The 12567-nt window shown below is 37.0% G+C and overlaps 1 protein-coding gene across 3 annotated transcripts in view; it reads left to right on the top strand.

Annotated features, from left to right (window-relative positions):
• The first annotated feature begins 2331 nt into the window (after positions 1-2331).
• LOC128232807 (mucin-5AC-like) overlaps positions 2332-12567 on the top strand; it is a 35984-nt gene continuing 25748 nt past the window's right edge. For all 3 annotated transcript variants that reach the window (XM_052946546.1, XM_052946547.1, XM_052946548.1), the window contains exons 1-2: positions 2332-2644; positions 2769-2852. In XM_052946546.1, coding sequence (XP_052802506.1) covers positions 2789-2852 — 64 coding nt within the window. In that variant the 5' untranslated portion in view covers positions 2332-2644; positions 2769-2788. The remainder of the gene's footprint in view (positions 2645-2768; positions 2853-12567) is intronic.

Raw genomic sequence — 12567 nt, forward strand, 5'->3', positions numbered from 1 at the left:
ATGTTACCCTCTCCAACCATTTTGAAGCATTGGAAGGTATCAGAAGATCCTACCTGCTCGCTGTGTGAGAACATAGGATCGCTGCAGCATTTACTATCTAGCTTTTGCGCAACGTCTGTTTACATGGTGTCATGACCAGGTTCTAAGAGAAATGGCAAACGCCATAGAAAATGAGAGGCGGACAAAAGTCACACAGGCCAAAAGTATATAAACTTATAAGACACGGGGAGAAACAGCCAACAACACCAACGTGAGGGGCATCTTACAAGAATCTCAAAACTGTGCAATGTTAGAAGACCTTGGGAAAAAGTTGATATTTCCTGAGGAAGCGGCGCATACTGCCCTTCGGCCAGACATATTTATTTGGCCTTGGTCTCCAAGGCTTGTTGTATTTGTAGAGCTTACAGTACCCTGGGAAGGGAGAAGTGATGAGGCGTTCGAGCTCAAAAATGGTTAATACCAAGATTTGGTAAATACATGTAAAGATAGGGGTTGGAAGACGTGGATCTTCTCAGTGGAAGTTAGATGCAGAGGCGTCCAATCATAGTCAGTTTCGAAAATGCTAGGAGCCTTGGGAATCAAGGGAGGAGTCAGAAAGACTGCGGTCCACGGTCATGGGAGCGCTGCAGAGAGAGCGTCCAGTTGGCACTGGCTACGATGCAGTGATCCAGCTTGGAAGCCAACATAGACGAGGTCATGACTGTTCACCACTACCTACTTAACATATTTAGACCAGTTATCCTTGGTATTGCTATATTGAAAAGTAGCATCATTCACTTGTTCATTTAACATGTGATTTATAAGCAAGGTTGTGAGATTTTTACCTAGCACAGAATTTAAGTGCTCTTATTTTACATCGTAGAGATAAAGGAAAACGATCTAGCTCACCCAAAACTGCTGTATTGGACTTTGATTACGATCGTCCAGAATATGTAATACAAAACCTTTTATATCATACATTACACAAACCTCACATCCATTCTTAAGAATTGGGGCAATTATGAATCAATCAATGACAGCTTTGTCCTAACACCAATCTTCACTCTTTTGAAAATTGATAAAACGTGATTTTGTGCTTTTAAAGCTTGATCTTTCAGAGACTTCACAGGATTTGCTATACTTCCAGTATATTAAAAATATCTAAGTAGCAAAGGCTACCAACAACTTCAATAGGTTGATTTTCGATGGTCCAAATGAAACTATTTATATTTTTCGACGAAACATATTTGTATTTTAACAACATTAATTTAGTAACCCATTTGCATGACTTTCTCTGCACATCAAATATTAACATTTAACGACAGGTTGTGAATATCGCTATTGGTCAGATTATCAAAATCTACATTGTCTTAAATAGCATTTATAAACAAAATCAATAAAAGAGAGGAAAGGGAATGCTCTTGTTTCAAGGCTAGAGAAATATCGAAGATGTCTGAATATGACACACGCTGTATACAAATCGTTGACACATGCCTAAACATTTGCATATAAAGACTTTAACATATTAACACTTATGCCAGATTGGATTAATTTAATACTTTAATTTTCGAATAAGTTCACTCCTTTCACCTTCAAATGTGAATCAAGACAACATATGTATAAACATACCGACAAATTTATTCTTTCCTCCACTCGTTTTCCCATAGATTAGTTATACTAGAATGCATCGTCACATTGTTATCATAAAGGTATTGTCGCTTGCAATGAGCACATGCTTTGATGTAAATAAAATCACCATAGCGTTCACATAATCGAGTCTAGTGCACCAAGTATAGCAAAGAAAGTTCTACAATCTGTAACGAGGCAAACTTTTGTAAATAAAAGCTACAAATATGTGAGGAAATTGCTAATACATTTTACAGTAAACATTATGTGGAACTTATATTCATCGTTTTAATCGTTTTTTTTTATAAATAAAAGCCTTGCATTACAATGAACGGTCAAGATGATAAGATGCATTTTCCGTTGTTGACCTGTGGTCCAGGTCTCTGTGTTCGGCTTTCAATGAGAATAGTGTCAAAAAACGGACTTGTAGACAAGCTAAATAAATCAACAACATGACAACAATAAATCAAAACAAACAACACTTGAATCTAAATTGTATTACGTAGATGATGAAGCCACAAAAGAATCACGACTTGGTGCACACCTTTAAACATGTTTACGATGAAAATTAACAATTTGGTCGGGTTTTCGCAAATATATAGGATAATTGTGATGATCTTTGCCACGAGTATTTTTTTACCTTAACCAACGATTTGATTAAAATTATTACGGTGCTTTGTACCGCGTAGTGTTGGTTTATTAAAACAACACAGTTTCTTTGTTGAACCATACGGCGTATGAAAATCGTGTCTTGAGAGCCAGAACTGCCATTACGGCAGTCAAATCTGACGTTGCATGACCAAGTGTTTCATTAGCAATTCGGGCGAGGGCTAACTAATGTGACAAATTTAAAATAGCCGCGATCAGGCAGTGTAGGTTAACATCTTGGGCATCACAAATAAAACATATTGGAATTGGAAAAGAAATGAAGACATGGTATAATGAGTATATATTTTGATTTTGATAAGAACGGATAGCAGCTTTGACAGAGAGCTTGAAATGACCAGTTAAGGTTTTGCAGGCCTAAACTTGTTAAAAGGTAGGAAGCTTTATGCTCTGTAATTCTCACGATCGAACATGGAATATTGATGTTATACTGTTGTTTAAACGTGAAATACTCCCACTTACTGCTGTATGGCTAAGGGCGTGTATTCCTGTTTCAGCGTGATATCCCATTACAACCATGAGACTCGTGTATCCAGTGACCGCCTTCATCTGTCTGCTGCTGTCTTGCTGCTATTGTCAAGGTAGGTAACCCTTGTAACCACAAAGAATGAAATTGAGATCGATTAACTGGCGTTTACAAGACAGTTGCTCAAATATATAATAAGACATATTTTACAAAATGTAAGTTTTCAGAAAGGCCTGTTTATTATTATGGAATATAACTGTATATTTGGGTTCTATCTTTGTGCCTTTAAGCAAGGTCATAGTCATTTTCTTTCACTGCCGTGCTCGCTTTATTTTCTGTTGTATAACAGACAATAATTTAATGTAAAACTGTCCCAGTGTTATTATAATTTCTTCTAGAGACAAAATTCGGACAGTTAAGTCTGCCCAGTATTTTTTCGTTAAACCAAAATAAATGAGATAGGAATTCTCAAATCTGCCTCACATATTAAAACGCCTGTCAACTGACACTCTGTTTATTTATGTTGTTCATTTAATTAACGAGTTAAAAAACAAACAAAGTGTGAACACTTAGAAAGTTGATGAATCTTGTAATAAGCTAAGTTAAAAACAACAACGAAAAAACAACACCAGACACACTAAACAACCTTTGAACGGCTTAAATTAACTGCTTATCTAATAATTATCTTAAATTCTTAAAAGATATTATTTCAAATATTAAATAATGATTTTAATATTAGTTTACATTTACTTTTTGTTAATGTTAAGTTAAGCTGAAACATGAGATTTTACTTTAATGGTGTAACCACAGATTTAATTAATTTTGTCGAACTAGCCCTTAAAAACGCCACAACATGAAACACATATTACAGAAGGTATATTTATGTTGGTAACATCTGCAGTATTATAATATCTTAAGTAAGGTTTTATGGGTTTATGGCAGTAAATTGTTTGTCTTTGATACATAGAATACGTTCCGTTTTTGTCAATAAAATTGTTATATGACACATACAGAAGTAACACTAGCATTGAAGGAAATGTCTTGGTCTATATCTGATGTTCCCTATACCTATATATATATATATATATATATAGTACTAATATGGCTTCAGCCAAAACTCAAGTTTGTGATGAAATACTGAAACATCAAAATTGCACCATAAAACTCTTATTTGTTACAAAAGAAGTTTTATAAACAGAATAATAAAAACGTCAGTGTTATAACACAATGATGAATTATAGAGGTCACACTTTCCGATTATTTTATCATATTTCTAAAGAAATAAAACAGTATCTGCTTTGTAACAAAAAGTTGTATATGGAGCTTATGATTATGTATGAAGCAATATGATGAATACCGAGAATGAAAATTGCACACCAAGGAGGCTTATCGACAAATTCTCCAACAGACAACAACACAGCGCAAGGCAATGTAATACTAATAATAATAAGTTGGGTATATCGCCTTGGAACGGTCAGTCGAGAAATTCGCTAGGGATCGAGTCAACCTTATACTTATCTTTCTCCAATATATTATTATTATTATTATTATTATTATTATTATTATTATTATTATTATTATATTATTATTATTATTATCATTATTTGTATTATTATTATTATCATTATTTTATATTATTATTATCATTATTATTATTATTATTATTATTATTATTATTATTATTATTATTATTATTTATAAGGCTATGAGATTGCCAAACAACGGTATGCACGTCACTTGCGTATAGCCGTATAACACACATACTGAACATGCAGCGGGACATTGTCGTTCGCGTCTTCGTCGTTATCGGCGTCACACTTTCATGTCCAATCTCTAACTTCAGCACTTTTCACAGATATTTTTTATCCTTGGTTTTAATTTTATATGGTCGTAATATCCCGACCAAGTTCGATAAACAGTCAGATCGCAATATTTTCATCCTAAAATTTATACACACTGTTTTAGCTCACTCACTTGAGCATTTTCTTAAATCTACTTAACCACATGACAACGTTATGTACCCGTCATTCTCACGGCACCGTAAGCTACGTTTCCACGGATATAAACGTAGTAATCCGCACATAAGCCGTATCTCACCGTAGTAATCCGTACCTGAGCCGTATCTCACCGTAGTAATCCGTACCTGAGCCGTATCTCAACGTAGTAATCCGTACCTGAGCCGTATCTCAACGTAGTAATCCGCACATGAGCCGTATCTCACCGTAGTAATCCGTACCTGAGCCGTATCTCACCGTAGTAATCCGCACCTGAGCCGTATCTCACCGTAATAATCCGTACCTGAGCCGTATCTCACCGTAGGAATCCATACCTGAGCCGTATCTCAAAGTAGTAATCCGTACCTGAGCCGTATCTCACGGTAGTAATCCGCACATGAGCCGTATCTCACCGTAGGAATCCGTACCTGAGCCGTATCTCACCGTAGTAATCCGCACATGAGCCGTATCTCACCGTAGTAATCCGTACCTGAGCCGTATCTCAACGTAGTAATCCATGTTATTACGTACCAGCACTTGTTCAAAACGTATTCAAGACTTATCACAAACCTGCAAGTTTCGAACATGCACACAATTTGGAGCGATCCGTGGCCATTTGGGCGTGACTTTGGTCGGTTTTGCTCAAGCTACAGAGAAATAATTCCTAACTCCTGCAATTTTTAAAAAAACTTACTATATATTAAGGATTAAAATTCGACATGTCGATTTTTAATACTTATATTTACATTTATTTAATTTACATTTCTGCTAAAATAAATAAATAATTCAAGAGCATTTTCTCTTTTTTTCTTTCTCTGGAAAGCTCTGGGTAAATTAGAACAGCTATCGTAACCTAATTTTATACAACAATGAATGCGTAGATAAAATAGTTTCTTATTAAATGTTTATTTTCTATATTTTCATTGTCAAGTTTATTATAAATACGTATTATAAATGCATTACAACTAGAAAGTAGAAAAGTACAACTAACAAGAAAACAACAAAAATATCGCCACCTACAACGTTCTCATTATATCTCGCGATAATACACGATACTAGCATTTGTTAAGTCACGAGCGAGTTTTCAAATTGGAGAGAAATTCCAGTCAATTTACTTGTTGAGTGTTATTTTGAAGAATCAGTTGGTGTATGAATCATGTTGGAATACGGCGTTGGACAAAACAGCAAGTGCATTGTCATTTCTTTGGAAGTAAACATTCAATGAGGATGAAACGTCTCTGTGGAAACGACAGTGGCGGTGGGTGGTGTAACGTGAACTTTCGCGGAAGGAAAGCCAGAGGACGCGAAAAGACTTAGTGTTGAACTGAGCTCTTTCTTATGGACGTTGCTGGGTGCACTACAATATGTTATTGTTTCATTTCCTCGATTTCATGTTTTGTCAGATGCTTTATTTTTACGAAATGTCAAATCCAAATTTCGAAATAATTCGTCGATCATCATTGTAATTTAATATTTCTTCAAATGTTCCATACATCATGAAATCATCTACATTAAAATCAATCAAATTATCGTTGCTTATTTTGTTTTAACTGCTTAACTGCAGATTACAGTTTTGAATGTTGCCAATAATTTTACTAAAATTTCATTGAAAAAAATAGTTCCGTAGTAAATATGCCCCGGTCATAAGTATTATTGCGCCCAATGACAGGACAGAAGTATCGAACAAACGCACGCGATATCGATGGGAAATGCTATTGCATTTTATGCAGAAATAATGTGAAGTTGATAAACAACAACCATCGTTAAGGAATGAAGTGTTAAAGTAAATATTTTCGAATGTTGAACGTGACGTAACCTTTTTTTCACCCTTATCTTTTGGTTCTACGAAACATAAGCAAAACAGTAAGTATTTTCTTCAACGATATAGTTGACATAATTGCACATATTTTCCATTTTTAGTTATATGAACCGTTAAGTATACATTTTGATAAAACGAATCAAAAGTTGCTTGCCGCAGTCAAATATAATACAACGTAGTTCAACGTACCTTTCCCGTCATATATTGCCGTAGTAGAGGGCGTAAATTATGTACTTCTCCGTGTTTCCCCACCCCACCATAGGAACAATCCCATCCGCGCTGTCAACACCCCGACATCTCCGCGTGTGTGACTGTACCATGAATGATAATCAGTTATGATACACGTTTATTGCCGATTATGTAACCCTTAAAATGATTATCTTGACCAACTACTTGTTCGGCATTTCTTACTCTATCACGCGGCATCGGTGTTTAAGGTTAATCATAATCACTTTGGACTTACTTGACCAAATTCGTTTTATATATTCATGTATATAATACATACAGCATTTTCGAATCATTCATTGAAGAATTGTTATGTACTGTAGCACAGTAAGTCTATCTAATGAATGTTATGATGCGTGTGATTTTGAGTAGCAGAAAAACGGTTTAAATCCTCCGTGTGTTCCTAAATGATTCATAGACTTCATAGACATGTTGGTCAAGAAGGGAAGTTCTGTTGGGCTTTTCGATTGGACTAAAATAAGTAGGGCCCTTGGCGTAGTAAAAGTGCTGTTAAGAGCTTGGGATACATATAGCTGCATCGGTATTTCAAGTACACTCATGAAACTTCATAGGAGTGTTGGACAATTTCATTATGCACATGCTAATGTTGTTCATTTCAAAAATTACATAAAAACATGCGTGTGTCGTGGGTGCTTCAGGGGATATTTATCTCGTCTGTGACAGTTCGAGCTTAATTCGGCAGAAATTTATAAAATTGATCTAATGCTTACGTTTTGCTACGATGCTTCGAATTTAAGAACAAAACACGATATTAATTTTGACTAGTGAGTATTTGACCTTATAAGAGGTAGTATAATCAATAAGGAAACCAATGCAATTATTGATGACTGTGACCTACCGGCGGGCTATCTGTCAAGGCAAATGCTAATTCTCCTAGCTGTGACACACATTCACCAGGTACGGCCCCCACTTTGCCTCAATTTGGCATATATCACACACAAGGAAGTTGGTGGCTTAAAAAAAGTTAAAACGTAATTTGCATGTCTTGTACTTTCTGAACCCTTCACAATATAAGTTTGACAACTGGAAATACTTCCTTATACTTGAACATGCTTGTCCGAACAAAATATATGGAAACAAGATTTTTATTGTATTGTTTAAACGTTGGTAACCTCAAACATATAATCTAGGCTCCACGTTGGAATGTTGGTTATCTCATATACTCTCGGGTCGACTGTGGAATATTGGTGACCACAAATGTATAACCTAACTCGACGGTGGAATGTTGGCTATTCAAACATATACTCTCGGGTCGACAGTGGAATGTTGGTTATCTTAAACATATACTCTCGGGTCGACTGTGGAATGTTGGTTATCTCAAACATATATCTCGGGTCGACAGTGGAATGTTGGTTTCTCAAACATATACTCTCGGGTCGACAGTGGAATGTTGGTTATCATCAAATATATACTCTCGGGTCGACAGCGGAATGTTGGTTATCTCAAACATATACTCTCGGGTCGACAGCGGAATGTTGGTTATCTCAAACATATACTCTCGGGTCGACAGCGGAATGTGGTTATCTCAAACATATACTCTAGGGTCGACAGCGAATGTTGGTTATCTCAAACATATACTCTCGGGTCGACAGTGAATGTTGGTTATCTCAAACATATACTCTCGGGTCGACAGTGGAATGTTGGTTATCTCAAACATATACTCTCGGGTCGACAGCGAATGTTGGTTATCTCAAACATATACTCTCGGGTCGACAGCGAATGTTGGTTATCTCAAACATATACTCTCGGGTCGACAGCGGAATGTTGGTTATCTCAAACATATAATCTAGGGTCGACAGCGGAATGTTGGTTATCTCAAACATATACTCTCGGGTCGACAGTGGAATGTTGGTTATCTCAAACATTACTACTCGGTCGACAGTGGAATGTTGGTTATCTCAAACATATACTCTCGGGTCGACTGTGGAATATTGGTTACCACAAACGTATAACCTAACTCGACGTGGAATGTTGGCTATTTCAAACATATACTCTCGGGTCGACAGTGGAATGTTGGTTATCTTAAACATATACTCTCGGGTCGACTGTGGAATGTTGGTTATCTCAAACATATACTCTCGGGTCGACAGTGGAATGTTGGTTATCTCAAACATATACTCTCGGGTCGACAGTGGAATGTTGGTTATCTCAAACATATACTCTCGGGTCGACAGCGGAATGTTGGTTATCTCAAACATATACTCTCGGGTCGACAGTGGAATGTTGGTTATCTCAAACATATACTCTCGGGTCGACAGTGGAATGTTGGTTATCTCAAACATATACTCTAGGGTCGACAGCGGAATGTTGGTTATCTCAAACATATACTCTCGGGTCGACAGTGAATGTTGGTTATCTCAAACATATACTCTCGGGTCGACAGTGGAATGTTGGTTATCTCAAACATATACTCTCGGGTCGACAGCGAATGTTGGTTATCTCAAACATATACTCTCGGGTCGACAGTGGAATGTTGGTTATCTCAAACATATACTCTCGGGTCGACAGTGGAATGTTGGTTATCTCAAACATATACTCTCGGGTCGACAGCGGAATGTTGGTTATCTCAAACATATACTCTCGGGTCGACAGTGGAATGTTGGTTATCTCAAACATATACTCTCGGGTCGACAGTGGAATGTTGGTTATCTCAAACATATACTCTCGGGTCGACAGTGGAATATTGGTTACCACAAACGTATACCTAACTCAACGGTGGAGTGTTGGTATCTCAAACATATACTCTCGGGTCGACAGTGGAATGTTGGTTATCTCAAACTATAATCTTAGGTCGACAGTGGAATGTTGGTTATCTCAAACATATACTCTCGGGTCGACAGTGGAATGTTGGTTATCTCAAACATATACTCTCGGGTCCGACAGTGGAATGTTGGTTATCTCAAACATATAATCTCTCGGGTCGACAGTGGAATGTTGGTAACCTCAAACATATAATCTCTAGGGTCGACAGTGGAATGTTGGTTATCTCAAACATATAATCTCTAGGGTCGACAGTGGAATGTTGGTTATCTCAAACATATAATCTCTCGGGTCGACAGTGGAATGTTGGTTATCTCAAACATATACTCTCGGGTCGACAGTGGAATGTTGGTTAAATCAAACATATACTTAGGGTCGACAGTGGAATGTTGGTTATCTCAAACATATACTCCGGGTAGACAGTGGAATGTTGGTAACCTCAAACATATACTCTCGGGTAGACAGTGGAATGTTGGTTATCTCAAACATATTACTTAGGGTCGACAGTGGAATGTTGGTTACCTCAAACATATACTCTCGGATCGACAGTGGAATGTTGGTAACCTCAAACATATAATCTCGGGTCGACAGTGAATGTTGCTTATCTCAAACATATACTCTCGGGTAGACAGTGGAATGTTGGTTACCTCAAACATATACTCTCGGATCGACAGTGGAATGTTGGTTACCTCAAACATATAATCTCGGGTCGACAGTGGAATGTTGGTTATCTCAAACATATACTCTCGGGTCGACAGTGGAATGTTGGTTATCTCAAACATATACTCTCGGGTAGACAGTGGAATGTTGGTTACCTCAAACATATACTCTCGGGTCGACAGTGGAATGTTGTTACCTCAAACATGTACTCTCGGATCGACAGTGAAATGTTGGTACCTCAAACATATAATCTCGGGTCGACAGTGGAATGTTGGTTACCTCAAACATATACTCTCGGGTCGACAGTGGAATGTTGGTTACCTCAAACATATACTCTCGGGTAGACAGTGGAATGTTGGTTAAATCAAACATATTACTTAGGGTCGACAGTGGAATGTTGATTATCTCAAACATATACTCTCGGGTAGACAGTGGAATGTTGGTTACCTCAAACATATACTCTCGGGTAGACAGTGGAATGTTGGTTACCTCAAACATATACTCTCGGGTAGACAGTGGAATGTTGGTTACTCAAACATATACTCTCGGGTACAGTGGAATGTTGGTTATCTCAAACATATACTCTCGGGTCGACAGTGGAATGTTGGTTACCTCAAACATATACTCTCGGGTCGACAGTGAATGTTGGTTACCTCAAACATATACTCTCGGGTCGACAGTGGAATGTTGGTTACCTCAAACATATACTCTCGGGTCAGTGAATGTTGGTTACCTCAAACATATACTCTCGGGTAGACAGTGGAATGTTGGTTACCTCAAACATATACTCTCGGGTCGACAGTGGAATGTTGGTTACCTCAAACATATACTCTCGGGTAGACAGTGAATGTTGGTACCTCAAACATATACTCTCGGGTCGACAGTGGAATGTTGGTTACCTCAAACATATACTCTCGGGTAGACAGTGGAATGTTGGTTACCTCAAACATATACTCTCGGGTCGACAGTGGAATGTTGGTTACTCAAACATATACTCTCGGGTCGAGACTGTGGAATGTTGGTTACCTCAAACATATACTCTCGGGTCGACTGTGGAATGTTGGTTACCTCAAACATATAATCTCGGGTCGACAGTGGAATGTTGGTAACCTCAAACATATACTCTCGGGTCGACAGTGAATGTTGGTTACCTCAAACATATACTCTCGGGTAGACAGTGAAATGTTGGTTACTCAAACATATACTCTAGGGTAACAGTGAAATGTTGGTTACCTCAAACATATACTCTAGGGTCGACAGTGAAATGTTGGTTACCTCAAACATATGCACCAGATACGGCGGTCCTACATAATATTTGAGACAATCATATCAAAGTTATTTAAATAGAAAATAATGAATCGCTAAAACTGAAAAAATAAGCATGAACAAACGAGGTCCATGGAGGTCGTCCATGTATTATATTGAGCTTAGGAGCCATGTGTTGATTTCAGTGCATTACATGTTTTCTCAGTATATACAACTTAAACGAAGGTTTCCTATGAAAAGGTACGAATATATATGATTACGTGAGAGGAATATATACCTTGCACTACAAATACGACCTATGTTTCTTTCATAAAACATTTGTTTTTATATGATACACCTTTATGCAAGTTTCTCTCTATGTACAGTTCAATACAACAATCAGATTTTCTTGTACAGCTGGTAAAGATTTTCCGTGTTTGAAGGTTTAAAGCACATGTAGAAACATTTTAAGGCATGTAATTAATTGTGAATGTTCGATTTTCATATAGATAACGTCTTAAGTCCTTGATCGTATGACAACACCCAATTGCTCCTGGTGAAACGCTACTCACTATTATGAGGCTGTAAATTATGTAACTAGTTTCAAATACCATTTATACTTTTTGTTACTCGTTTAACAAAGTGCTTTTCAAATACAATTGATTATAATGTAATATTGGATTTGCTCTAGATAATTCCTTTTCATCAATAATCGTATTTATGGAAGCATTATTCGCCATACACCGAAGAGGGGTAAGGTAGCTTGCTCATAAGCATCTCTGTCAAGGCGGACTCGTTACGTATTTTCTGAATATAACAAATGTAACAATAAAGAAAGGCTGTCATATCTTTCACCTTTGCCGCATTAATGATGACATTTTATTGCCATTAATTAAACAAGCTAAAATAATGAGAAATTATGCAAAGTTTGTAACATAGTTCTTATTCTTAAATATTCAAAATTAAGTCAAAAAATGTGGTGTGCCTTGAAGGAATTCGACCAATTTTCCGAACACATGTTTTACTACTCTTATGTGAAAGTAACGAACTAACATTTTACAAAGAAAGACTTCTTATCATAAACAGACTTTCAGAAAAGGTAAGAA

The sequence above is a fragment of the Mya arenaria genome, chromosome 4, assembly GCF_026914265.1.
Source record: "Mya arenaria isolate MELC-2E11 chromosome 4, ASM2691426v1".
In the NCBI taxonomy this organism is placed as follows: Eukaryota; Metazoa; Mollusca; class Bivalvia; order Myida; family Myidae; genus Mya; species Mya arenaria.